Genomic DNA, 27815 nt, shown 5'->3' with positions numbered 1-27815 from the left:
AGCAAAAGAGAAACATTTCTGAAGACCTGCTTCTTTAATGGTTGTGTGTATAAACCATGTGAATCATCACAACCAACCCTAAATCACATCTGTTTTGGCCATAACTATTCTTCCTTAATCCCCTTGCAATTCATACTGTTCTCATTTGATCTCTTCTCTGACCCCTGGAATTACTGGCAGTTTGTGTAGGGGAGGGCTTAAGGCTTAGACCGAAGATTCTTTTGTAAGGCCCTTATTGATCTTTGACTCCTCCAGACTAGACTAAGTGTTACTGCAGTGTTTCTACATCCTCGAATTCATCTGTCAGCATTTGTGAGATTTTGTTATTTTTCTTGTTTTACTGTCTTCTTCCAGAGTTGTTAATATTGTTGTCTAAACTTCTCTGTATTCTTTCCCCAAAGCATAGAACATGGGTAGGTCAAACTATATGCTTAATAAATATTTTTTGTACAATGAATAAATACATCCAAATTCATTTGGTAGGAAATTTAGAGATTTTATTCCACAGTAAGGGAACTAACACTTATTAGATGCTTGTATTATGTCAAGCATTGTGCCCAGCAGTTTTTTAAAGTTGTATTTCAATTCTATAACATATACACAGATTCCTTGTTTGAAAACATTCATACACTAGCCGAGAAAATGCCTATTTGACCTTATTCTCAATTTCAATCTCTTTCTGTGCTCCCCAGTAGGTAATGACTGTTAAGAGTTGGTATGTAAATTTAGACTTTTTCTGCATATTCACATTCATATATATGTACCAATTGAAAATAAATAACTATTTTATGTGGTTCTGTGTGTATTTACATAAATGTTATCATGCTGAGTGATCATTCCACACCTTGCTTTTTTTTCATTGAATGTTATTTCTTGGAGCTCCTTCTGTGTTAATAGATCTACCTCGGTCTTTTTAAATTGTTTCATAGAATTGATACACAAAATCTATGTACCTATTCCCCCATTGATGGATATTTAGGTAGTTTCCAGATTTTACCAATTTATTACAAACAGTAATTGAACATGCTGCTTTATGCTAATATGCAATTTTTTTCTTTCTTTCTTTTTTTTTTTTTTTTTAGACGGAGTCTAGCTCTTTTGCCCAGGCTGGAGTGCAGTGACACAATCTCGGCTCATTGCAACCTCTGCCTCCCAGGTTCAAGTGATTCTTCTGCCTCAGCCTCCCGAGTAGCTGGGACTACAGGCATGCGCCACCATGCTTGGCTAATTTCACCATATTGGCCAGGCTGGTCCCAAACTGCTGACCTTGTGATCCGCCCGCCTCGGCCTCTCAAAGTGCTGGAATTACAGGCTTGAGCCATCGCGCCTAGCCCTAATATGCAATTTTTATGGTAGAAACTGAGAGGTTGAATTGCTGTTTCCAGGGAATGTCTAGCCATCTATATAACAGGGCACCTATCACGTTACACTTTTTGGAAGAATGATATTAATGTTATTCCCTTTGATGGGCTCTTTATATGTATCCCTTTAATCCTTGAAACAACACTGTTAGATTGGGTTATTTTCCTCATTTACCTACAAAATACTACAGATGACAGAAAGGGTCCTTACATACACTATTTCTCTTTCAGTTCTCACAACCACACTATGAGATAGAAATTTTCATCATTTTTATGTGAGATAAGATATATAAGGCTGGAAAGGATGTGAAGTAAAATATACTCTGGCATACACTAATAAATTAAGAACATCTCAAGTGCATATTTACATGACGCCAAGGTCATTCATTGAAAATACACATTTTCACTTGTATGCTTGGTACCACTCAGAGACAAAGAAGAAAATATTAAAGCAAATTCTTTCAAAAACTGCCTAAATATTTTCTCTAGTCAGGCAAGATGTAAGTGCAGAAAGAGAAAGGAGAACTGGCTTGCTTCTGCTAAATAGAATCAGTTTTAATAAGATCACCACCTAAGTTATTTACCAGGAGTGATGAGCTGTATATAACATAGCATTATTCAAAAAGTAATGAATTTCTTTCTTTTTTTTTTTGAGGCGGAGTCTCGCTCTGTCGCCTAGGCTGGAGTGCAATGGCGCTATCTCAGCTCACTGCAAGCTCCACCTCCTGGGTTCACACCATTCTCCTGCCTTAGCCTCCCGAGCAGCTGGGACTACAGGTGCCCGCCACCAAGCCCAGCTAATTTTTTTTTGTATTTTTAGTAGAGACTGGGTTTCACCATGTTAGCCAGGATGGTCTCGATCTCCTGACCTCGTGATCCGCCCGCCTCGGCCTCCCAAAGTGCTGGGATTACAGGCGTGAGCCACTGCGCCCCCGCCATGAATTTCTTAATGGAGAAATTTTGTAAAGTTTTTTTTCATAAATGACCGTAAAACAAGGGAGAAACCAAAATGTTAAAACGTAAACAGAATTGAATTAATAATGAATAAGTAATGCTTTCCAAAGTTAATGATAGCAAGGAGGCTCTATCCAGCTTACAGCCCCTGTCTACACTCAGCTAAAGGACTGACCAGTTGTGCTATAGGCTCTAGCAAAGGAAAACAGTCTTGAGTGTCCATGTACCAAGTATCAGGGGTTGGGGGAGCAGTTAATAAAGAGAAGGATGGATGTCTTAAAGTCTACCCCTGGATTAAGCCAAGTAAGAAAAGACTGCCACACAACATTGCATCAGAATCCACAAAGAATGATTTATACTGAAAGACTCTAGAAGAAATAGACTCTCTGACAACTGTCTTCTTCACTACAATTTTCCTGTATTCATCCTATTAACAATCTGTACTGTATCATTGAACATGGAAACATAAACTCTTTCCACGTTGGCCACTAACAAGTTTTGAGTGAAATTTGTGGGACATCTGTAGCAAGAAGTTTAGTCACTCTGGGAGCACTTTTTTTTTTTTTTTTTTTTTTTGAGACGGAGTCTCGCACAGTTGCCTGTGCTGAAGTGCAGTGGCGCGATCTCGGCTCACTGCAAACTTCGCCTCCCAGGTTCAACCTATTCTCCTGCCTCAGCCTCCTAAGTAGCTGGAATTACAGTCGCCTGCCACCACACCAGGCTAATTTTTTGTATTTTTTAGTAGAGATGGGGTTTCACTACGTTGGCCAGGCTGGTCTCAAACCCCTGACCTCATGATCCATCCGCCTCGGCCTCCCAAAGTGCTAGGATTACAGGAGTGAGCCACCACGTCCGGCCTTTTATTCTTATTCCTGGCTCTTCTCTGCATCTCTGTTTTTGCTTTTATCATTCTTTAATTTTTTTTTTTTTTTTTGAGATGGAGTCTCGCTCTGTCGCCCAGGCTGGAGTGCAGTGACGCCATTTCGGCTCACTGCAAGCTCCGCCTCCCAGGTTCATGCCATTCTCCTGCCTCAGCCTCCCGAGTAGCTGAGACTACAGGTGCCTGCCACCACACCTGGCTAATTTTTTTGTATTTTTAGTAGAGACGGGGTTTCACCGTGTTAGCCAGGATGGTCTCAATCTCCTGACCTCGTGATCCGCCCGCCTCAGCCTCCCAAAGTGCTGGGATTACAGGCCTGAGCCACTGAGCCTGGCCTAAATTTTTTATTTTGTATATTTTATATATCTTTGCAGGATGCTTGCTTAAATATTTTGGAGCAAAGTAGAATATAATAAAGTCCAAGATTTTGCTTTACCCAGAAAGATGATGCATTAGAAAGAGAATGTGTCATGGTTCTTTTGGTAACGAATATCAGAAATGTCAATCCACTGCCACCAGAAGAAAAGATATCATAAATGCCCACTTTAGAAAGTCCATTAGGATAGGAATTCGAAGAATTGTGCTTGGTTTCTTACTCAAATTGTGTGTCTTTTTAGATAAAGTAGACATCCCACTGTCTTCATGTATATAATGGAAATATTAATAGCTGTTCTTCCATCATATAAATTACCTGCACAAGTTTGAGTGAGGGTCAAACTAAATAATGTAAGTAAAATAAATTTTGTGAACTATGAAATCAATGAAACTTCTAACACATGTAAAGCGAACCCTCAAGGGTGTTTTGAATCTCTCTACATTTTGTGGTTTCTTGGATCCAATTAAAATAAGAAGGAAAATCATTTTTTAAAAGAAACCACAGAACAGCATCATAACCTAATTTTTGGTAACTCATCCATGTAATGTGGAACTGCCCCCTTTCTATCAGGATTATGACTTTAGTACTTTTATTTATGATCATTTTAACAGAACCACAACTCCCTTTTTGTGACAAAGACTGCTAAAACTGCAGGGAAAGATAGACTGCTAAAAATCTGAAAACCTATGGGGATAACTCCTAATGAGGATGGTCTCTAATATCTGCTCAAAAATATTAAGTCCTTTAATCCATCCCTAAATCAAAGCATAAAATCAAATTGTAAGGGAGCAAATGAAGACCCTCTTCCCTTTATCAATTGCTCAATGGCAGTTTAAGAGATTTTGACAAACACTTTGACAAATACTTTTACCTTCAATGAAACCAACACATTCTCCTACGTATAGAGATGTGGAGTAGAGTCAGGAATAAAATAATAAAACAATAGTAAAACACACATGTTGTTTTACTACTTTTCCATGTGCTGAGATATAAATATCATATCATACTATTGTTCTCACTGAGTTTGCTGAGGAGGAGAATATACCAGGTGAAGGTGATTATTATTTGAAATGGAAAACTACATACAGTGATAGTCAAGAATACAGTATGGGCTCAATAAACAATGTGGAATGAGTTGGCAGGTCTTAGAGGACATTCCAGGCAGCTTTTCATATTTATTTTCACTGCCAAGTATTATCACTGTTATTTGTAAAGAATCACAGGAAATCCTACCATCCACCCTGCTGAGGGCACTAAAGGGCATACGTGTTTGAAGCTTTGACCATCGCCTTTCAATAATGATTGTGGTCAGCTGAAAAATAAGCCCTTCTCTCCCAAAGATGTCTACATTCTAACCCTCAGAACTTGTGAATGTGTTACCTTATGTTCTATAAAGGAGTTGGTCATGAGGGCGTGACGACAGAAGCAGAAGTTTGGAATGATACGGAGAAGGGGCCATGAGCTAAGAATACAAAAGCTGAAAGAGGCAAGAAAACAGATTTTCCTCTGAAGCCTCCAGAGGGAATGCAGCTCTGAAGACACCTTAATTTTAGACTTCTGACCTCCAGCACACTGTTGTATGTCAGACTTTTCTTACCTGGCTTAATCCAGTGGTAGACTTTAAAACATCTATCCCTCTCCTTATTAACTGCTCCCCCAATCCCTGATAGTTGGAAAATAAATTTGTGATAATTTGTTGAGACAGCCATAGGAACTTACTGCAATGATACACAAAATGACTCCAACCCACCCCCATGGAACATCCTGAGGGATCTTATAAAAGAGAAATTGTATCATTTTACTCTCCTGAATAAAACCTTTTATTAACTGATGAAGTCCCCAATTCTTATCATATACAACGTATGATAAAATCCACTCCTATACCTCTCTCTCCAGCCTCTGCTCAAACCACAGCCACCTCTGTAATCTGTAGTCACCCTAGACTTCCCAACATTATCTCCATTCTCTTTCAGTATGTCTCAGTCTCCGTCTCTCTATCTGTGATATGGTTTGGATATGTGTCTTTTCCAAATCTCCCTTCGAAATGGGATTCCCAATGTTGGAGGTAGGGCCTGGTGGGAGGTGACTGGATCATGGGGGCGAATCCCTCATGAATGGAAGAGCACCATCCCCTTGGTGATAAGTGAGTTCTTGCCCAGTTAGTTCACCTGAGAGCTGGTTGTTTGAAAGAGTTTGGGACATCCACCTTCTCTCTCTCTCTTGCTCCCACTCTCGCCATGCGATGTGTGATGCACCTGCTCCACCTTTGCATTCTGCCATGATTCAAAGCTTCCTGAGTCCTCTCCAGGAGCAGATGCTGGTGCCGTGCTTTATATAAAGCCTGCAGAACTGTGAGCCAATTAAACCTATTTTCTTTACAAATTACCCAGCCTCAAGTGTTCCTTTATAGCAATTTAAAATGGACGAAAACAATCTGTTTCTGTCTCTGTCTCTGCCTTTCTATCTCTCTGTCTCTATGACTCACTCTGTCTATCTCTGTCTCCCTGTCTCTGTATCTCTATCTGTGGTTTATCTCTCTGTTTCTTTTTTCTCTCTCTGTTTCTGTTCTCTATGTCTATCTCTTTGTCTTTCTGTTTCTGTATATATCTCTGTCTCTATCTCTATATATCTGTCTCTTTCTATCTCAGTCTCTGTCATTCCTCTCTGTTCTTCTATGTCTATCTTTGTCTCTGACTCTGTTTTTGTCTCTTCTTTCTCTGTCTCTCTCTCTTTGTGTCTGTTTCTGTTTCTCTCCATATCTCTGTCTGTCTCTCTCTGTTTCTCTGTCTGTCTCCATGTGTGGCTCTTTGTCTCTGAATCTCCATCTCCCTCTCCGTCTGTCTTGAAGGGCCATGCTGATCCCCAGGGCCACATTGAGTTCCCTGCTATGTTCTCTCAGCATCTTGAACTTCCCTTTCACATAGTGCATCGTGTTCAATGTCTGTCCTTGAATGACTCTATAATCTTCATGACAAAGCAACTGGTACCTGACTCAGTATTTGCTCAACAAATTTGGGGAGGAGTGCATTATTAATTTGACTGTACCTCACAACATTTTTAGAGCTATCCGTGATCTCCTAGTGACTACTCTACCTGCTCTCCTCTGTTTACAAGCAAATAACTGGAGCTCCCAGTGGGGAAATAATTTGCTAATGTCTCACAGCTGGTTAATGAAAGCACTCTTTTTCTGGCCCAGCAATCTTTCCACTTATCACACAACAGCTGGGTGTTGCTTGTTGACAACTTACCCAAGAGGAGGTGAAAGGTTCTAGAAGGAAGAATGCCGTACGGTCTGAAAACCCTTGCTCCATTGTTTGGCAACTCTGATTTCCTGTTTTCAAGGAAATCATGCTACTTCAGCTATCCCATGAATCCTGTGGCTTGGGAAACTTCTTCTTCTCATCATAATTATCAGACCTCAAATGGAAGAAACCATAAGAGAATATACGGACTGGCAGTTTTCAAATTGTGTTCCAGGGATCCCAGGCCTGCTCTGAGAGGTGACGAGGAAGTGAACTTCTGGGCTTTGGCAACCTGCTTCCTGCTCAACCAAGGGAGCTCCTCTTTTATATGTTTTATATTTTTGGTTTCCATGTAAGCTTACATGGGAAAAGAAAGGCTCTACAGCTGAATAATGCTTATAATCCACAAATTTAATATAATCCTCTAATTTTATAAGTGAGAAAATGAAAGCCCAGAGAAAGGAAGCAATTTGCAAGATGGTGGCAGAGCTAGGATTCACACCGACTGCTCCTGACTCCTCATGTCCTGACCATAATCTTTCCTCTCTATGAAGAATTCCTTCATATTATTTCACCCACCATGAAAGTAAAGGAGAAGAACATTGCAGAGATCTGGCTCTTGTAAACATCCCACTGCCAGTGAAGTTAGTCTTCAGACCTTTCTCCACCCTACGACCTCAATTCTCTCGGTCTTTTTCTCTCCCCACTTCACTGATGCAATCACCAGCTGCTCTTTTGCCTTCTCCCGACTCTCAGGAAAAGTTCTGTTGTCATCACTTGGTGAAATAGCAGTTCTTCATCTTTATTCTAGCGGTTCAGGGAGAGGGAAGGCAGATTACATTTGTAGCCTGAGCTCTCCCTATGGAAAGAAAGTTGTTACTTCCAGAAAAAAAGGGTTTTAGACTTCTGTGATAGTATTATTTTATTCAGGGCAGGGGTGTGACAGCAGGAAAGTTTGTTTCCCACAGCCCTGAAACCACAATACATGCATGGCAACCTGTTATATCTATGAAAAAGTTAACCATTACAAAATAATGATAACAAAAGAGAACTTGGCTGGGTGAGCTGATGCATGGAAACCCTGCCCTGCATATACTCAGGTATAGACACATTTCTTCAAACACAAAGATTCAAGCTCAAAACCAAGAAAGGGAAATACCTGAAGGCCAAAAAGAGAGAACTCAAAATCAGAGCAGTAAGTGGGAGTTGAAGCCCTGCAGCTAAGGAGCTTGCTGGGCCTTACGTAGACTTAATGGCAGAGTCTTGGGGCTTTAAGGGCTGTGGGTGGGGATCCAGGCTGCTGGTCCTGTGTACAATGTTCAAGGGGGTGATGGAACTGTCTTGGGAGTCAAGAAGGCTTATGACCACATAGGTGTGACGTTTTTGTTCACATTGTTCCCAAACCAAGAAATTACCATAAACACTGGTTCAGCATAAGACCTCATATACTCAGCATATTCAGTATAAGTTTATTCAGTATATTGAATCTAAGTCCTCATATACTGATAGAGTAGGCCTCAGCAGAGGCAAAGCTAAAACCATCTTGGAGGGACAGTTCCATAAACCAGAGCAAACCAGCCTCCCACAGCAAACAACCCCAGTGGAAATGCAGCTCAAGACTCATAAGTTACAAACCACACAAGGAAGCAAGTCACAAAGGGGAAGTATCAGCAGAAACAAAACACGGGAAAATTTCCACACCATGACCTGGATTCAACAAGATATTCTTTTTTTTTTTTTTCAAGTAAAACATCATGGTCATAATTTTTAGTTGAAGAAGTTTGTTATCACTGGATTGCAGAATCACAGACTGTGTGTCATTGAGACGCTGGAGAGAATCTCAACAAGCTTTTTTATTTTACAGATGGGGAAACAGAGACTCAGAGAGGGGAATAAAGTCACCTTAGGTTAGTGGGAGAATGAGGAATAGAAACAAAGTTGCCAGGTTTCTAGCCCTGTGCTACTTTTTCTGTCCCATGAGGCCCTAATTTCTCAAGGTAAAAATTAAAAATCTAACTTCAAGAGAGGACCAGTAGAAAAGAGAGACAGAAAGACCTATCAAGGATCTAGGAAAAGCTGGAGTGAGGACCTAGTTCTAATTAGCAAAGCTCCTATTTGGCTCTCTAATAACTAGAAATTTTAAATAAATGCCTCCTGTCTTGTATTTGCATTATGCTGACCTGGTTCTCTTTCCTAGTTTTCCCCTACTTAGTCCTTCTCCTGCTGTTGGCATAATGGAAGTGTTATTACAATTGGGGCAAGTCAGGTTCTGTGATAGTTTCTCCTTCCTTCCCAACCTCTGCCCCACCCAGCTTCTATATCTATGTAGGAGAGTTAGGAACAGGGAGAGGGGTAAGACCAGGTACATTTAGGACAGACTCATTAGCTGCAGATATCAGGCAAAGATGGGAAGCAAGGTGGGTATGGAACTGGCTATGGGTTCAGCCTTGCAGGGCCACAGCCTTGAAGACCAGATCAGATGTAAATAAGGCCAAAGCTTTTGGCATAGAGGAGCACTGTCTTTAGGCTTTGTAATTGATTCATTATATAAGACATCAAGTTTACACCATCCCACGTTTACCAAGGATATAACTTCAGACCAGAATACCAATTCTTTTATAGTAAGAAACACAAATAGCACAAACTAGACCCAGGGTAACTGTTCAAAAATATTGAAGTAAATTCAAATAAAAATTTCATAATAACGTTACTTAAGCTTGAGTATTCCATCTCAATGAGTCATGGCCTGCTTTTCCAGGGAAATGTTTGAGAAATGCTGTCAGATTTGTCTGTTTTATTCACGTCTTTATTCATTCAATATAAGCAAACTATGTACCAAACATTGCTACATTCCAAGAAGAGAATGATAAACCAATGACACAGTCCTCCGCCATTAAAGAGCTTACATTCACTGGAGGAGAGAGTCAAACAAAAAGTCAATTGAAATACAGAGTAATAATGCAAGGGGTGCTATTGGAGCATGTAAGAGGAAGATTCTGGTATTATTTAATGCCCTATCATTTAATAACGGTTTATTGGGAGGTGCAATCCAAGGGCAGCAAATGTGAGGGAGCAAGGGAGATAAGGTAGAGAAGGAGAGGAAGCAAATCTAGAGGGGTGTATTACTGAGCTGATCGCAGCTCAGTGAAAAACACAGGTGGTTAATATCTTTAACCAGACCATATGTAACCACCAGGGCTCAGGACAGTCCGTTGGAGGAAGAAAGGAGAGGAAATTGTCTGCTAGATCTGTCCTGTATCTTAGCTCTAATTCATCAATGTTCACTGCCCTGTGGAATTAAGTCCTCTTAACTTCTGGGCTGTGCAGCACCTCTGGCCAGCCACTGGAGAAGCCAGATGCCACACACAATGACTTGGTGCTTCAGTGGAGTCCAGATATGATGAGAGGAACCAGAATCTCTTTGAGGTCCTTCATGTTTAGGGTCTTCAGATAAAGTACAGGATGCTCAGTTAAAATTGAATTTTCAATAAACAATGAATAATTTTTTTATTCCCCAAGTATTGCATGAGACATATTTATACTAAAAAACATATTCACTGTTTATGTGAAATTCAAATTTAACTGGGTGCCCTGAATTTGTATTTGTTAAATCTAGCAACCCTACTCTTGCTGGACTTGCATAGGAACCACTGGGGAGGGGGAGACCATGCCAGAGCCCAGGCCTCTTCCTGGGAGAGAGGCAAGTGGTTTTGGAGGTGAGGGGATGGAGGACAACCTGGGAATCTACACAGAGGGAGTAGCCAAGGCTTGGGAAGCTGGTGCTGCTGATGGAATCTAGGGAGGCACATAAATTGTTATCTTACAACGTAGGCCTATGGATTCAACAGTGGCTTCTAGGAAGAAATCATGTTTAAACTGAAATATGAGGACAAGCAGAAATTAGCTTGGAGAATTGAGGAAGTAGCCCAACCTAGATAAACAGCAGGCACTGCCCAGGTGCTAGAGAGAGCACTTCAGGTTTGAGTCACTGCCCCCACCCCTCTTTTTACCTGCCCCTCAAAAGATAGCTCTTCAATTGAGGTTGCCTCTACAACCCTTCCTAATGCTCACTGCAAAATTTTCTTACATATTAAATTGTCCCTAAGTTTGTAACTATTTCCCACTTATGTTAGGTTGAAATTGAGGAAAGCCTCATAGCTCTCCCAGGAAATTGGGTGTCTCCTGCCTCACAGTTATCATGTAGGGCAGGACTCTTCTGGGTCATGTAGGACTTTTTCAGAAGAAAATCCCCACTTTGAGGGATTGTGGAAATATTGAAATATTTTCTTCTTGAAAGTTAACTGGTGCTTCTTCAAGCACATTAATTGCCCTATTCATCTTGATCTCTGACCTGAAAACCACTGAAATTCTCCAGTAACGAAAAAAAAATTGACCCAACAGGAGGCCTCTGGGACCCTTGCATTGTGGTCCTCGTTCATTCCAATTAGTCAGTAAACAAGATAGATACAGTCACATCCTCACAGGACCTCTAGGCTCATGGCCATCTAAAGCTACCATCTTATTATGCTTGGATACGATATACAGCATCACTGCCAAGATAGTCACAGCATAGAAGAAGAATGCGATCAGCCACCAGAAGATCAAACAGACCATTTGGGATCAGTTGAAGCAGGAGTGTTTTAAGATCAGAACTGTCTTCACAGGAGGTAGGGAGCCCCCATGATCTGGATGCATCCAAGCAGAGTTTGGATGACCACTTTGTCAGACTTTATTGGAGGATGTTAAATCATTGGCTGGGAAGACAGGTCCTTTTTAAATATGAGATTCTATAATTCTATCATTCTAAATTGAGGGTCAGTAAACTACAGACTATAGGCCAAATCCAGCCTCAACTTATTTTTAAAAAGATTGATTGGAACACACTCATGCTCATTGATTTTCCTATCACCTACTTTTGTACTACAGTGGCAGAGCTAGGTAGTTACCACAGAGACCATTTGATTGCAAAGCCCAGAATATTTACTAGCTTCTCATTTATAGAAAAAAGTTTGGCAACCCCATTGTAAAACACTCCTAAAATGAATTTTTTGATAAAGCAACCAATCACTTCTCATTTACCTGTGTCATTAATCCAGATGACATTGCAACCAGATTGTTTTTCTGAAAGATATTAATACCTTTGTTTAGGATATTAGTAAACAATAGTCAGGTGGTCTCTCTGAGTCAATATGACTTCTCATACTGTCAAATCCATAACTGGGGAGGAAAGTCAAGCTTCTGAGATGCTCTAACATGCCTTTCCCCCCACTCCCATCCTGAAGACTGTACAGCAAGCAAAGCTGAGAGCTGATATACATTGAGCTCCTGCCTGCACCACATTGAGATTTACATGGATGATTGCAGTCAATCCTCTTAGCAACTTCATCTACTGTATAGAGGAAGCTCCTATTGTTTCTGTTTCACAGTTGGTAAGACGAGGGCTTAGGGAAACTCCAGGACTTGCACAAAGTCATCTATTGAGCCAGGATGTTGCCTGTATTTCAATTCTGAAACCTCTATTTTCTATCTATATTTGTCAGTCTAGCAGTTCAGATATTTGAGTGACTAGCAAAGCAAGAACAAAGTTGAGGGACTGATTAGACTCACAGTCCAGGCTTTGCTCTTAATCTCGTATTAAGATTACCAATAAATAGAAGAGGCAATGTGAACATTTCAATAGAGGACCCAAAGCTCCAAATTCTATATAATTCTGTGATAGAAGAATCACTTGACTTAAATTGCTTGTTTTCACCTTAACTTATTCATGGTTATTTCAGGCAGAAAGAAAAATGGTGGCAATTTTACTTTGCTTCTTCTCAAAGTTTATCTGAATATCCCAGCGTAAAAGAAGAAAAGATTGAACGTGAGACTGGTTTTATGTTACCTAATAATGAAACAAATTTAGAAATATGAAGTCTGACAGCAGTTAATCCAAAGAGACCAAATGCAACTCCATCACTGCTTTTATTCATATCTTCCTTAAGAAGGAAGTTACATGAGAGGGAAGAAGTGGAGACTGAGAAATGAGGACATAAGAGAAATTCCACTGTGTTTCCACTCCTGTGTGTGCAAAGCTCTTCATACTAAACTGTTTTCGGCTGAAGGATAATGCAAGAGGTACTTTTTATATTAGGCTAATGTTATTTGGGAGCCTGAAGGCAGATGGGCAGGGGAAGTGAGTTGGTCCTAATGCTCAATCTTTGTAGAGCGTAGCTTGGAGGATAGATGGAGAGGAAACAATGGCTCTCAGGGCTTACTCTGTCTCCTAGACTCTTCAAATGACCGATAACAGATGCTCAAGGAGTATTTATTTAATGGATTGATGAATTAGGCTTTCACTAGAATGTCCTAGAGAACTGTGTTGAGAATGATGTTGAGGCAACTTCAGGGCTCAGTGGAAATCAAGGGTATGACTGCTCAGTGATGTCTGCCATGACATGGAATAGGAGTGTGGAAGCCTACAGGCTAAAACGGCTAAGCTTTTGCCACATCAGGGTGTCCTTCTTCTTTTTCTTTTCTTGTCTCTTTTTTCTTTTCTTTTCCTTCCTTCCTTCCTTCCTTCCTTCCCTCCCTCCCTCCCTCCTTCCTTCCTTCCCTCCTTCCTTCCTTCCTTCCTTCCTTCCTTCCTTCCTTCCTTCCTTCCTTCCTTCCTGCTTTCTTGCTTTTTTTTTTTCAGTGTCTCACTATGTTAGCCAGGCTGGCCTTGAACTCCTGGGCTCAAGGGATCCTCCTGCTTCAGCTTCTTGAATAGCTGAGACTACAGGCTCACACCCTCAAACCAGCTCCTCTTTAGTCCAGTGGAAGTACCACCTCAAATCACTGACATGTGTCCTCCAAATCTAAATTTGCAAACGCCAAAGAGAAAAAAAAGAGCAGAAAGGGAATAATTGATGATGAGAAAATGGATCAAGGAAAGTGGAAGAGAGAGGAAGAAAAAGAGTGCTAATAGAGAACAGAAATGAAATGGCTTAGGCCATCAAATTCTGGCCTAGCTTTTAATGGGAATATGCAACACTTCACATGGGCCTCCTGTTTTCACCCTCCAGATTAAAAGGAGTCATGAAATCACTATGTTCTTAGTTTTGTGGTCAGATCACCAAATGATCCTGGTGGAAAGAAGAGCCCCTGAGAGGAAGAAGCTGACAACGCAACTCCTAAAACGTCAGGCTAGGAATCAACTGTTCAGAAAGGAAAATACTGCCACTTTGTTCACCGATACTTTCCAGATTTTCCATAACAAAGTTTACCGCAAAGTCTTTAAAAGCCATAGTTCTCTGATCTACTTAGTGATTATTTAACTATCAGTTTTCACACTGGTTTCCTAGATTCCTGCTGAAAGGGAATTGTCCCAGCAAATGCAACTAGACTTTTCTCCCCATTTTAGACCACAGGTGAAATGCAGAAGTAGGAAACACCTGGATTAGTTCCAAGCCCACACAGAAGTGAACCTCAGATACGAATCACGGTTTGGCGCTGAATGAGATGGTGTCAGATGGTTGCACGGGATCAAACAGAGAAAGAAAGCAGATGTGGGACTTCCTTCTTGCCTCTTTTTGGAGGAAGTGAAATCGCCCTTCAGCAACGCAGATGCAAAGTTTTTGTCGACAAGATGCCTCTTTCTTTTAGAGATCAGTGTTAGCTACAGGCCATTACTCCTCAAGTGTGGCCATCTGGGGAGGTTATGTGACTGCATATGTATTCTAGTACAAGAAAAAGCAAAGGAAATTTCTGGTGAACAGAATAAAACAGAAAAGTTGTGGGTAAAACGCACTGGTCACCACTTCCTCAAATGTGACTGTTATGAGCAGTTCTTCTGCTCCTGGTATGTAAAATTAAGTTAAGCCAAATTTCCCATCATTTGCACTTCTCCTTTCACTGTTTCCCAGAGAACTGGAAAGAGAACTTCCTTGAGCACAGCAGTCACAGAATCCATAGGCTTTGGGTCATTTCAGGAATATAAAAATTCCAGAACTAAGTTTTTTTGTTTGTTTATTTGTTTGTGTTTTTGACAGTCTCACTCTGTCTCGCAGGCTGGAGTGCAGTGGCACGATCTCAGCTCACTGCAACCTCGAACTCTTGGGTTCAAGCAATTCTCCTGCCTCAGCCTCCCAAGTAGCTGGGATTACAGTTGTGTGTCACCACTACATCTGGCTAATTTTTTTGTATTTTTAGTAGAGATGTGGTTTCTCCATGTTGGCCAGGCTGGTCTTGAACTCCCGGCCTCAAGTGATCCATCCACCTCGGATTCCCAAAGTGCTGGGATTACAGGCATGAGCCACCCTGCCTGGCCTGTTTCTTTTGTTTTTTTTTTTACATGGTTGTGCATTGGTTATTTTCCTGAGCACAAAAGTGATGATTACCCAATACCCATCAGTGTTTGGTACTTAATAGGCTCTGAATACAAATTTCTCGAGTTAATAAATACATGCTCATTGTTGAAAACTCAAAAAACACAGAAAAGAGGAAAAAATTAAAATAATTTAGAAAAACCTCTCAACCAGATGTAATTACTGTCTATGCATTGGCGTACATCCCTCTAGTTATGTACATAGTTGGGGTCATGCTGAATGTTTATCATTCTTTTTTTTCATAACATTATTGTCAGAGATATTTGAACCAGAATAACTCCATCTCGAATGGGGGCTGGGTAAAAGAAGGCTGGGCTGCGTTCCCAGAGGGTTAAGTATTCTAAGTCATGGGATGAGATAGAAGATCGGCATAAGATACAGATACAGATCACAAAGATCTTTCTGATAAAAGAGCATGCAGTAAAGAAGGCAGCCAAAACCCACCAAAACTAAGATGGCGACAAGAGTGAACTCTGGTCATCCTCATTGTTCATTATACACTAATTATAGTGCATTCGCATGCTAAAAGATATTTCCACCAGTGCCATGACTGCCAATTTCCAGAAGTTACCCTGTATAGTCTAAAAAGGAGAGGAACCCTTAGTTCTGGGAATTGCCCACCTCTTTCCCAGAAAACTCATGATTAATCCACCCCTTGTTTAGCATATAATTAAGAAATAACGATAAGTATCCTTAATCAAGCCGCACATACTTCTGCTCTGCCTATGGAGTAGCCATTCTTTTGTTTCTTTACTTCTCTAATAAACTTACTTTCACCTTACTCTGTGGACTTGCCCTGGTCCTTCTTGCACAAAGTCCAAGAACTCTCTCTTGAGGTCTGCATTGGGAACCCTTTCCAGTAACATTATGGCATAAGAATTTCTCATGTTATTAAAATAGTTTTAAATAATTGTGATGGCTATACAATATTTTGTCTTATGGGTACAATGTAATTTTACCCTTGTTGGCTCTTTCCGCTATTTTCAATTTTTTTTTCCTATGATAAAATGAAGACAAAGGCTATAGAATAAAAAATACAGTGACTAGACGTCTGGAGACATAGGAACACCTGAATATAGAATTGTCTGTATTAACCTTGCTTGCATTCTCATTTCAGGAGAGTGAGCTCTCAACAGGGTCTACTAAAGAGAAAGCAGAGGGTAACAAATTGTCAGCTTGTCTCCAAAGCAGTGTGAGAATATTCTAATTTTGATGAACCACCCCAGAAATAGTTTGAAGAGAAGTATGTAGGTATTTCAACAGACTTATTGGAAGTACTCAAGGGCATTCAACTCTCATTTTTCTAATTCTGGGATCATGCTGCTGAGGTATAAATTTATGGCTAACTGATTTATAAATTAACTAGAACGTCCTGTGCAAAGATTTGGTTCTCTAGCCAAATACAGACTAGGCACTGGTTCATAAATTAATCCCTCTTAGGTGGCTGGTGTCACTTCCCAGAAGCATGATAACTGTGGCACAAATAGAACCAGAATGGCCAGGTGTGGTGGTGCATGACTGCAGTCCCAGATTCCTGGGAAGCTGATGTGGGAGGATTGCTTGAATCCATGAGTTCTGGGCTGTAGTGTGCTATGCCAATTGGGTGTCTGCACTAAGTTCAGCATCAATATGGTGGCCTCCTTGGAGCAAATCACCAGGTTGCCTAAGGAGGGTTAAACGGGTCCAGGTTGGAAACGGAGCAGGTCAAAACTCCTATGCTGATTAGTAGTGGGACCATGCCTGTGAATAGCTACTGCACTCAAGCCTGGGCAATAAGCAAGACCCTGTCTTGGAAAAAAAATATACCCAGAATGCAGTATTTCTAGATTTATAGAACACCATCATGGTTTTGATAATAACTGGTGAAGCCCAGCCTGGGAAGCAAGATAACTAGCCTCATTCTTTCTAAAAACACTTCTTTGCTGCATTAATAACCAACAGAGGAATTCAACTCCTTGGAACCTTCCTTCCAGGATGCATACAGGTGATGGTGTAGTGATACCTGTGAATTGCAACATGACTTTTTCATTCTCAGTACTGTATCTAGTTCATGGTATAATCTTGGGAATGTTAAGGATGCAATTGGGAGCTTCACTAAGTCCTCTGGATTCCGTGGCTACCACTAAGCGTACTAAGACATAGCCTAATTGTCCCAAAGAATTAACAGAGTTGGGTTTCAATCAAACCTGTCACCATTGTTTTAAATTATGGGCTCTAATAGAGCTGGCATTGGAACTTGAAAAGAAACTCATGTAATTATATTCTTCTAATGATATAGCAAATGAATTGTTGCTTTTAGAAAAAATATTGGGTAGTGAAGAGCCACATTCTTTTTTATCCACCTAAACTGATTACACACACTTAGCAATGGAACAAAAAATTAAAGGTATAACAGGTACCAACTTCATGCAAAATGCACACACATGGAGGATATATAAATGTGTATACACATACACATATGTTCCTTGGCCCCTGTCTGCTGTTGATAAATCAAAATCTAGATAATAGTGTGGTTTTGTCTTGAACATTTCTATCTGAACGAAAACAACACAGTGTAGGAGTTCCTTGCCCTCGCTTTGAATGCTTAGGACAATGCAAATTGGGGTTTCCCAGCATATTGCAACCAAATCCTCTTCAGGCCCTGTCAGCTGTGCTCCAGACAATGCCATCCCCAAAGACAGAATTGCTATGGTTCATAACAGTGAAACCCACAGGACAAGTGTCCAAGAGTTTCACTCCTTTCTTTTGTGGAAACAGCCTCCACCCTCAGGCAAAGAGGAAACCCAGGGTTGGCCTTGACTAACAGCTTGCATAGGTATGGTGGAGCCAGGGTGTTTCAGTAAGGGTGGTGTGGTCATTTGCCTCTGCATTTATAGTTAAAAGAAAACTGATATTGGAGTCCCAAGAGACAGCAGTCAGGGAAAATATGAAACATTAAGTCCAAGAGAATGAGCAAAAAGCAAAGCCAAACTTTCTGGTGGAGGAAGCAGTAGGGTGTGCGGTCAGGATTTTTTTCTAAGTGCACACCCCTGCAGCAGAGTAACCAGCCAGAGCTGGGGGAAAAATTAGGATAGCTACCTGTTAGGCATGTAGGGCTGTGTTTGCATGTTTAGTATGGCATAAATTCTTCAAAGACCTGATGGTCTTTAATATTCCAACCAACTCTCGTTTCCCCATTTTGTAATTAAATTAGCTTAAAGAGGAACTTGTAGCTTTTAGAGAACTCATGAGTTTTCCGCTTCATCATCTGCTTCTGTTTTCTCCATCTTAGTTTGCCCAAAGCTTGCTGGCCGCTGTGTAGGGCTGGTGAGTGGCTGGGGCTGTCTGAGCCATGAACAACTTCAGGGCCACCATCCTCTTCTGGGCAGCGGCAGCATGGGCTAAATCAGGCAAGCCTTCGGGAGAGATGGACGAAGTTGGAGTTCAAAAATGCAAGAATGCCTTGAAACTACCTGTCCTGGAAGTCCTACCTGGAGGGGGCTGGGACAATCTGCGGAATGTGGACATGGGACGAGTTATGGAATTGACTTACTCCAACTGCAGGACAACAGAGGATGGACAGTATATCATCCCTGATGAAATCTTCACCATTCCCCAGAAACAGAGCAACCTGGAGATGAACTCAGAAATCCTGGAATCCTGGGCAAATTACCAGAGTAGCACCTCCTACTCCATCAACACAGAACTCTCTCTTTTTTCCAAAGTCAGTGGCAAGTTTTCCACTGAGTTCCAGAGGATGAAGACCCTCCAAGTGAAGGACCAAGCTATAACTACCCGAGTTCAGGTAAGAAACCTCATCTACACAGTCAAAATCAACCCAACTTTAGAGCTAAGCTCAGGTTTTAGGAAGGAGCTCCTTGACATCTCTGACCGTCTAGAGAACAACCAGACGAGGATGGCCACCTACCTGGCAGAGCTCCTGGTCCTCAACTATGGCACCCACGTCATCACCAGTGTCGACGCTGGGGCTGCTCTTATTCAGGAGGACCACATCAGGGCCTCCTTCCTCCAAGACAGCCAGAGCAGTCGTAGTGCCGTGACCGCCTCTGCTGGACTTGCCTTTCAAAACACCGTGAACTTCAAATTTGAGGAAAACTATACCTCGCAGAATGTCCTCACCAAGAGCTACCTCTCAAACCGAACCAACTCCAGGGTGCAGAGCATTGGAGGGGTTCCTTTTTACCCAGGCATCACCCTCCAGGCCTGGCAGCAGGGTATCACCAACCACCTGGTGGCCATCGACCGCTCTGGCCTGCCGCTGCATTTCTTCATCAACCCCAACATGCTACCTGACTTGCCAGGCCCCCTGGTGAAGAAGGTGTCAAAGACGGTGGAAACTGCTGTGAAGCGCTATTATACATTCAACACCTACCCTGGCTGCACAGATCTCAATTCTCCCAACTTCAATTTTCAGGCCAACACGGATGATGGCTCCTGCGAGGGGAAAATGACCAACTTCTCTTTCGGTGGGGTTTATCAGGAATGCACTCAGCTCTCAGGGAATAGGGATGTCCTCCTCTGCCAAAAGTTGGAGCAGAAGAATCCACTCACTGGTGATTTCTCCTGCCCCTCTGGCTACTCCCCGGTGCACCTGTTATCCCAGATCCACGAGGAGGGTTACAACCACCTGGAGTGTCATCGAAAGTGCACTCTCCTCGTCTTCTGCAAGACCGTGTGTGAAGATGTGTTCCAGGTGGCAAAAGCTGAATTTAGGGCTTTTTGGTGTGTGGCCAGTAGCCAAGTACCTGAAAACTCAGGACTGCTTTTTGGGGGCCTCTTCAGCAGCAAAAGCATAAACCCCATGACAAATGCACAGTCATGCCCAGCCGGCTACTTTCCACTGAGACTCTTTGAAAACCTCAAGGTATGTGTTTCTCAGGACTATGAGTTGGGAAGCAGGTTTGCGGTCCCCTTTGGCGGGTTCTTTAGCTGCACAGTTGGGAACCCCCTGGTAGATCCTGCTATATCCAGAGATTTAGGGGCACCGTCTCTGAAAAAGTGCCCCGGGGGCTTCAGCCAGCACCCAGCCCTCATCAGCGATGGATGCCAAGTGTCCTATTGCGTCAAATCCGGGCTCTTTACAGGAGGGTCCCTGCCCCCTGCCAGGCTCCCACCTTTCACCCGGCCACCCCTCATGAGTCAGGCTGCCACCAATACTGTCATAGTGACCAATTCTGAGAATGCGAGATCCTGGATTAAAGACTCCCAGACCCACCAGTGGAGGCTGGGAGAACCGATAGAGCTGCGGAGGGCCATGAATGTCATCCATGGGGATGGTGGTGGTCTGTCAGGAGGGGCTGCAGCTGGGGTCACAGTGGGGGTCACCACCATTCTGGCTGTTGTTATCACCCTGGCCATCTACGGCACCCGGAAGTTCAAGAAGAAAGCATATCAGGCAATTGAGGAAAGGCAGAGTTTGGTTCCAGGCACTGCAGCAACTGGAGACACCACTTACCAAGAGCAGGGGCAGAGTCCAGCTTAAATCTCTCCCCGAAAATGGTTTCTCTCATCTCCAGTGTGGTCATTGCTGACCACTCTGTTTTCCTAAGCATTGAAATGGCAAGTGCAACCAAAAGTAGGTATATTCGTGACTTCTTGTTTAGGTCTCTGGGCCAGGAAATTCATACTGTTACATGGATAAGGTTGGGACTGGGGAGAGGGAACAGTTGGGACTAGAAGCAAAAGTGATTCTGGGACTAAAATAGGAAGCAGATGTCCTTTCCCAATGTGTGTTGCTGTCTTCACCTGAATGCATTTGTGCAAAAATAGCGGAGGGAGAATGTGAACATTTGTCTTTGGAAGCTATGAATTTACTCTGAAGTTTGCAGTTGTTTCCAATTTGTGAGCTCTAAGAGTTTCTGCCTGTAAGAACTACTCTCCTTTTATTTTGATTTTTAAAAAGCTGTCTGAATTTCACACTCTTAGAGCCTGGAAGAGCCCTGAAAAGACACAAGTCTTGCCTGGCTACTGCTTTTTAACTTTGAGGGCTCTATGTTGACAGACTGTTATCTCCTCGGGGTGACCTCAAACATCTGAAAAGAAAGATGTTGCCTGTGCCAATTCCACTTTTTCCAGCTGCCCCTTGATGAACACTCCCTTATACCAGACCACTCTTGGACTTCTGACTGGTGTCATCAAGTCCTCAGAAAATATTTTAAGTTATAAACTTCTACTAGTGGGTCAAAGAGGAAGGGATGATTTGGAGACAAGGAGTAATGAAAGACGGGTAAAAACTGGAAAAGATTCTGGTGCTAAGTACTACCCCTTCATCTTCCATGGATGGTCATTACCTTTCCTGTCCTCCTGTTCTATGAACACACACACACACACACACACACCCCACATTTCAATAAGTCTTCATTGTTCTGGGTCCTTACCTTTCCTGTCCTCCTGTTATATGAACACACACACACACACACACACACACGCACACATACCATATTTCAATAAGTCTTCATTGTTCTGGGTCCTTGTTCTGGGTCCTTACCTTTCCTGTCCTCCTGTTATATGAACACACACACACACACACACACACACACACACACACACACACCACATTTCAATGTCTGCATGGTTCTGGGGGTAAAAAAAGCAAGAAGTTAAAGTAAGACCACATTTGAGTATTACTTACTCTGTAGAATCAAAACAGAGTAGTTAACACCAATTATGCAAACTACTTTTTTTTCCAGCAGAAAGGGAGCTGACATGATCAAATCCATGTTTTCAAATGAACTGAAAAAGGCATCCAGCACCACTTATAACACATTTATTTCAGTTCCAGGCTGACAGCCCTGGGGCATCTAGCAGGATGCATAATTGTCATCTGGTGAGAGTTGGAACTTTGCTCAATTTTAATACCAATCTCTCCTGATTGTAATTACCTCCACTACTTTCATGATCCCCCTACAATATTTTTTTAAATGATATATTTATTCACTGAATCAAATGTTATTAATGAGTTATCTTCTGTGGAGGATGACTGTTCTCTTTGTTAATGTTCACAATCAAGATCTTGGGCTGAGAAGAGGCCCTTCACCCAAGGAGTTTGAAGTATCACAGCGTGTGGGAAGGTGGGAACCAGGATACCCATTCATTTCCAACCGAGACACAGAGAAGTGAGTCACAGAATTTGAGCCCGCTCTCTTGACTGCCCAGCCAGAGACACTGATTTCTGTAACCTCTTCACTTGATCCTGCCTCTTAAGCATTAAAACATTCTCCTAAACCTCTGAGTGTTTTGTGGGTTCTGGGTGTTTTGTACGTTTTAGCCAAGCTAACCACTTGTCTGCAAGCACTGACTTTCCTATGAATTCTTTGAAGATTATTGAGTCAGAAAGGAAAAATATAGCCCCAAATTCCCAGGCTTTTAATGCATTACATTAACTGCCTATTGAAATGAGAAGCTCTTCACAAACTTGTATACCCACTAACAAGATTGCACATAAATATGCATTAAAGTATATACTAAGAAACCCTCTGTCCAACGGCTCATGCATATGAAGTCCGAACATGGGAGTTTGCCAGTTGCATTCATCAAGTCATTTTGCGGAGTCAGATCCCTGATGGAAGAGCTCACAGGCTCTGCCTTCCAAGTCCTGGGTTCCTAACTGGTGACCTTAGGCTGGGGTCTGTGGGGAGACCAACCCTGGCTTCCAAGAAAACCACATTCCATGGACTATCAGAAATAGACACAGATTTGGGTGACAAAGGTGGCTCTGTATTTGCATTTTATTTTTGTGTTCTTGTCAGTTTGGGAATGATTAATATTAAACATTTATTTGAGAAACAACAGCCTGTAAATGACTTAAACACACACTATATTGCAGTCAGGCAAAGAGACCTTTAAAAGTGAATATTCGTGATTCTAAAAGTGTTTTTCTCCCACACGTTCACTTACTCATTTTCCCAGCCATGTGGTCTGTTCCTTTAGGCAAACAAAGAGTCTAGCCAGGTCAAATGTGTGGGTGGGTAATATGTGGAAAATTTGTTTTTAAGTGGTTGGGGAGGAACTTCCCCCACCCAGTGGCAGGGCTTGTGGTTGCTTACAGACTCAGGGAGGTAACCCAAATCCCTCACAGATAGGTGCACTAATCTACAAACAGCAGAAGGCCAACAAGAGTGACAATTTTGTGGTTGTTCATTTGCCATTTATTGTTCTGCAAAGACACCTCATGAGCACCAGGTGGCGATGTCCTTTCACGGAGCAACACCAAAGACTTCAAAAACATTCCAGTTACAAACAGAACAATTCACTTAGGACATTCACCTGCCTCTCCCAGAACCCCCAATCTAATGCCGGGGACCACAGAGAAGGAAAGGGGTCAGGGGTCCTTTCTTGTACCAGTGAGCCTTCCCCCAGTTTTCTCATGCACACAACAGTGCAATACCAAGACGAGTACTTTTGACCAAGTATAAAACCACAGAGAAGACCAAAATGTACAAAAATGGGAAGAGAATGAAAACACAAAGGCACACGCAGCCACAAATACACAATTAACCTTTTAGGGGATGAGCATCTGATGAGGTTTGTCTCCAATCCAATTTGTCATCCCTGGAGACTCAAGAAGGGAGAAACCAGGCTGCTGGTGCTAAGACCATGAAAGGGAAGGCATGGAATCCCCTACTTGGGCCAGGAGAGCACAGCAGAGCTTCTAGTGGGAAAACACTCTGTGTCAAGGTAGTAGATGCACAGGGCTCAGCTGGCAGGGTTCTCACTGAAATCTAGACCGCACCTTTCCAGGTTGGCACAAGAGAAAGGGCAGAGGAATGCTCCCCGCCTTGCCGGGCACAGTGTTAGAAAGGAAATTCAAGATCCCTACTGCCCAGAAAGCCACACGAGAACAGCACGAGGATGAGGTAGCCCCTACTGGGCATCTGCAGAGAGGACAAGAAATGGGGCACAGACACAATCAAAAGCCCAGGGAAAAAGGCTTGAAGGTATGAAGTCGACCTCTCCAAGTGGTATTGCCACAGGCACAGTGGCTCCCTTTCCATCTTGAGTCTTTTTCCTTCTGCTCCTGGCCACCCCCTTCCCCACCTATACCTTCTTCTCCCTGATGTGGGGAAACTGATCTCTCCCCAGTGCCTAATTCCATTGTGAAAGTCTGTCTTCTTTTCTTCCCCACCTCCTACTGCCTCATTGTGTCTTTCTTCCCATGGACCCTCAGCCTATTTCTGCATCCTTGCGGCCAAGAAGCTCAGCAGATACTTGACCAGTGTGCGAAGGTAGAGACGGCATGAGGCTCTCCAAGTAATCTCTGGTACATGGTAACCTGACAAAGGGCATGGGTGTGACATTAAACACCGCAGGGATGTCTCTTCCATTTAGTTCAGGTGTTTCCTTCCTAACTATGGCAGGAAATTGCCCTGCGGTGCAGTTACCTTGGGACCAGTCTCCTGGTCTGCTGGTGAGATACAATGGCTGCCTGCCGACAGGAGACACAGGGACAAGGATGGCAGAGCAATTCCTCCCATCAGAGCTCCCTCTGGTGGAGCTGATCAACATCCCTGTAGCCATTTGGAAAGAGAGCAAAGGCTCAGCACCAGCACATCCACAGAACTGGGTGACAGGCAGGTGAATTGACTGACAGGCAGGTGAATTGACTGACAGGCAGGTGAATCCACTATCCACCCCAATGTCAAAATGGCTGGAGGACTAACAGCAAGCAGCTATGGGGCTGGCTTTTATGAAAGATTGGCCTCCGTTTCCCATCTAAGTACCATTTTTGAAGGTTCTCTTGTTTCCATTTTTCTAGCATCAAAAACCTTCCAAATATTATGAAATATATATGCATATATATATATATACGTCAAACCCCCAAAACATGAGGTATATAAATTCAAATTAGTATCCAGAGGAACTTCCCCCAAACACATAGTTCAAAGAACCCACTTTCAAAGGGGGAATTGGGTTTCCCTTCTTGATCCCCCCGTTCTCCTCCCTGGCCCCCAATTCATTCCTTACTGGGAGCCAAAGGCAATAAGAATGTTGGGGAGGAGATAGGGTCTTGGGACACAACAAGATGCAGATTGGACCAGACCATATTGTGATCCCAACCCCATTAGGAATGAGCTAAAGAGATTCTCTCCCTGCTGTAAGTCAATCTATAATAGATGAGGGAGATGAGGGACCCAGCAGCTCTGGGCTCTGATTAGCAAATTTGCATGGAAACAGATTGAAGCCTTCATAGAAACAAGACTGGATGGAGATGAGCTCTGATCCAATCTTGAAAAGAAATATAAAAGGATGAGTTCAGCCCTCACCTCATTGCATCTCCCCAGGCACAGTTCTGTCTTCACTGGGGTTTCAGTTCACTACGGGATAGGTTGGCAACAGGTGAGGAACGTCAAAGGACCACAGCCTGGCTGTTGGAGCCCCATCAGAACTGGGGTTTGGCATCTTGCAAAACAGAGTGCAGGGACATGACGGGCCTTCCCTTCAAGCTGGCCCAGCAATGCACACACGCCCACACACACACGCGCATGCACAGACACAGAGGGCACAGAGCCCAGCATGGGCTCCACTCACAGTGACTCGATGAAACTCATGGAATCTTTGAGCTGGTCTAGAATGAGTTGGGAAGAAGGCTGTGGGCTCCTCTCCCTGAGGACAGTTCAGATGCTCAGTGGGATGCAGGCTCTGGTTTGATCAGAGAGGGGCTAGAAACAGCATCATGGGATGCCACCCCAAAGAGGAACCCCAGAGTCCATCCATCCACATGAGAGAACCAGATGCCTCTTTGGACAGGTCAGAGCTGTGAGGAGGAGAGGAGGGCCCAGAGAAGCCAAGGACTGTGATGACAGCAGAATGTGCTCCCAGAGGCTTTTCCTTCTCCGACCCTCTTGGGAAGAAGTGCTTCCTTGCTCTACACCAAGGCATCAGTTTCTGATGTCACAGCAGTTTAGTGATTCACCCCTTTGCCCATCCCCCAACCTTGCACAGTGAGAGCTCCCTGCCTCCAGCAGAGGGAGAATAGCAGAAACTCCAGTCTCAAAGCAGAGTGGAAGTAGCAAGAAGCCGGCTGAGGCAAGAAACCCCGGCTTCCCAAAGCCAGGATATGCAGTGCCTAGGCACTGCCCATACCCTAGGTGTGCTGACCATGCCCCTACTTGGGAGGTGGGGTAGGGAGGGGATTCCTGCCTACCCAGCACCAAAAACTCCATGGGAACAGACCCAGGATGGCCCTCATCCCATCTCCCTTTGTGTTGGATGAGATTTATGAATGATGTCGCTATATTCAGTCTGGCTCCCGCTGTGGTTGGGAGGGATGAGGGATGGACACAGGGCAGGAGGGGAGGATAGAAAGTTGGGAGGGCAGGACACCAACTTCTTCTACATTGACTCACTCTCCTCACTTCCTGTCCTGCAGTCTCCATGGCCCCTCCCACCTCAAAGCTTTTCTGGTCTCAGTCCTTCTCCTGGGCAGTGCTGTCCTCAGAGATGCCCTGGGCAGCCAGTTCAGCCAGCACATTATCCAGGTAATTGGCATCTGGGTAGCCATGGCCAGTGAGATTAGAGCCAAACTCTGTCTTGTGGTGGACCTCATTCCAGATGACGGTGTCTGACTCGCCTGTGGTGCTGGAGGTGCCAATGGCAAAAATGAGGCGGCGATCCCAGGCCACGAGCAGCAGCTTCAGAACCTAGAGGGACAAAAGTGGGACATGAAAGGCAGACATTAATTGGCAGTCAAAGACTATCCCTTGGACGGTAGAGAATCCTCCCAAGGGCCCCATCCCTTCCTGCATCATGATACCCTAAGCAGCCCAGGGGAAAGAAAGAGATTTGGACTTGGAGTTTGGGAGCTACAGGCTGAGTCCTGGCTCTGTCACTGAATTACTATGTGACCTTGGAGAAGTTATAGCACCTCTCTGAACATTAATTTTTTTATGAAATGGCAATGGTACAATCTGCCTCTAAACGTTGTGAACATCTTACTGGACACTCCATGAAAAGTATTTTCACACCAGTGCCTACAACGCACTAATTGATAAATGTTATCTGCCAACATAACGGCTACATTTTGAAAGACAGGATCTAGGAGTTGAAGGCGCTTATGATCTGAGAACTTCTGAAGTTCTGCCCTTCATTACTGCCACCACTACCTCAATGTAGTATTAATTTATCCAAAGCTGAAGCTGTGCACTATTTTTCTAGTGACATCTTGGAGCACTCTGACTTTCTCGAGGTGAGAAAACTGAGGCTCAAAGACAGTTTTGGGGCTTGCAGAATGTTCTAAACCAGTTAAATTAAAAAAAAAAAAGTTTGTTGAGCAAGACTAGTGGCTAATGCCCTGTTCCAGGCCCTGGTCAGAGTAGTGTCCGGCATGAAGAAAAAGCATCCAGTGAAAATGTCTTGGGTTGAAAACTGAACTACTGTAAACATGGTATGGGCTGGAGAAGAGGAAACCATAATAGTATTAGTAATAAAAGCAGACATTAGAAATATGAGCTGCTATTTCCTGAGTGTTTACTTTCTCAGTGTTGGGCATTGGGACATATAATCGTTACAGTAATCAGATGATATAGGTATGCCCATGTGCCACATATAGTGACATTTTGGTCAATGACTGAACACATATGCAATGGTGATCTCACAAGATTACAATAGAGCTGAGAAATTCCTATTGCCCTGTACTTACTATACTGTACTTTTAAT

The 27815-nt window shown here is 43.0% G+C and overlaps 2 protein-coding genes across 2 annotated transcripts in view; one reads left to right on the top strand and one right to left on the bottom strand.

Annotated features, from left to right (window-relative positions):
• Positions 1-18456: 18456 nt before the first annotated feature.
• MPEG1 (macrophage expressed 1) lies at positions 18457-24560 on the top strand. The gene has a single exon (XM_004051245.5). The coding sequence runs from the start codon at positions 18493-18495 to the stop codon at positions 20641-20643; it is 2151 nt and encodes a 716-aa protein (XP_004051293.4). The 5' UTR covers positions 18457-18492; the 3' UTR covers positions 20644-24560.
• DTX4 (deltex E3 ubiquitin ligase 4) overlaps positions 22864-27815 on the bottom strand; it is a 36572-nt gene continuing 31620 nt past the window's right edge. The window contains exon 9 of the mRNA XM_063693180.1: positions 22864-26800. Within this exon, the coding sequence (XP_063549250.1) occupies positions 26567-26800 (234 nt within the window). The 3' untranslated portion in view covers positions 22864-26566. The remainder of the gene's footprint in view (positions 26801-27815) is intronic.

The sequence above is a fragment of the Gorilla gorilla genome, chromosome 9, assembly GCF_029281585.2.
Source record: "Gorilla gorilla gorilla isolate KB3781 chromosome 9, NHGRI_mGorGor1-v2.1_pri, whole genome shotgun sequence".
In the NCBI taxonomy this organism is placed as follows: Eukaryota; Metazoa; Chordata; class Mammalia; order Primates; family Hominidae; genus Gorilla; species Gorilla gorilla.
The sequence above is the reverse complement of the archived record's forward strand: the minus strand, read 5'-3'. Positions and strand labels throughout refer to the sequence as shown.

Bases quoted from the DNA above. Each gene is read 5' to 3' on its own strand.
- MPEG1 (XM_004051245.5), top strand. From the start codon at position 18,493: ATGAACAACTTCAGGGCCACCATCCTCTTCTGGGCAGCGGCAGCATGG.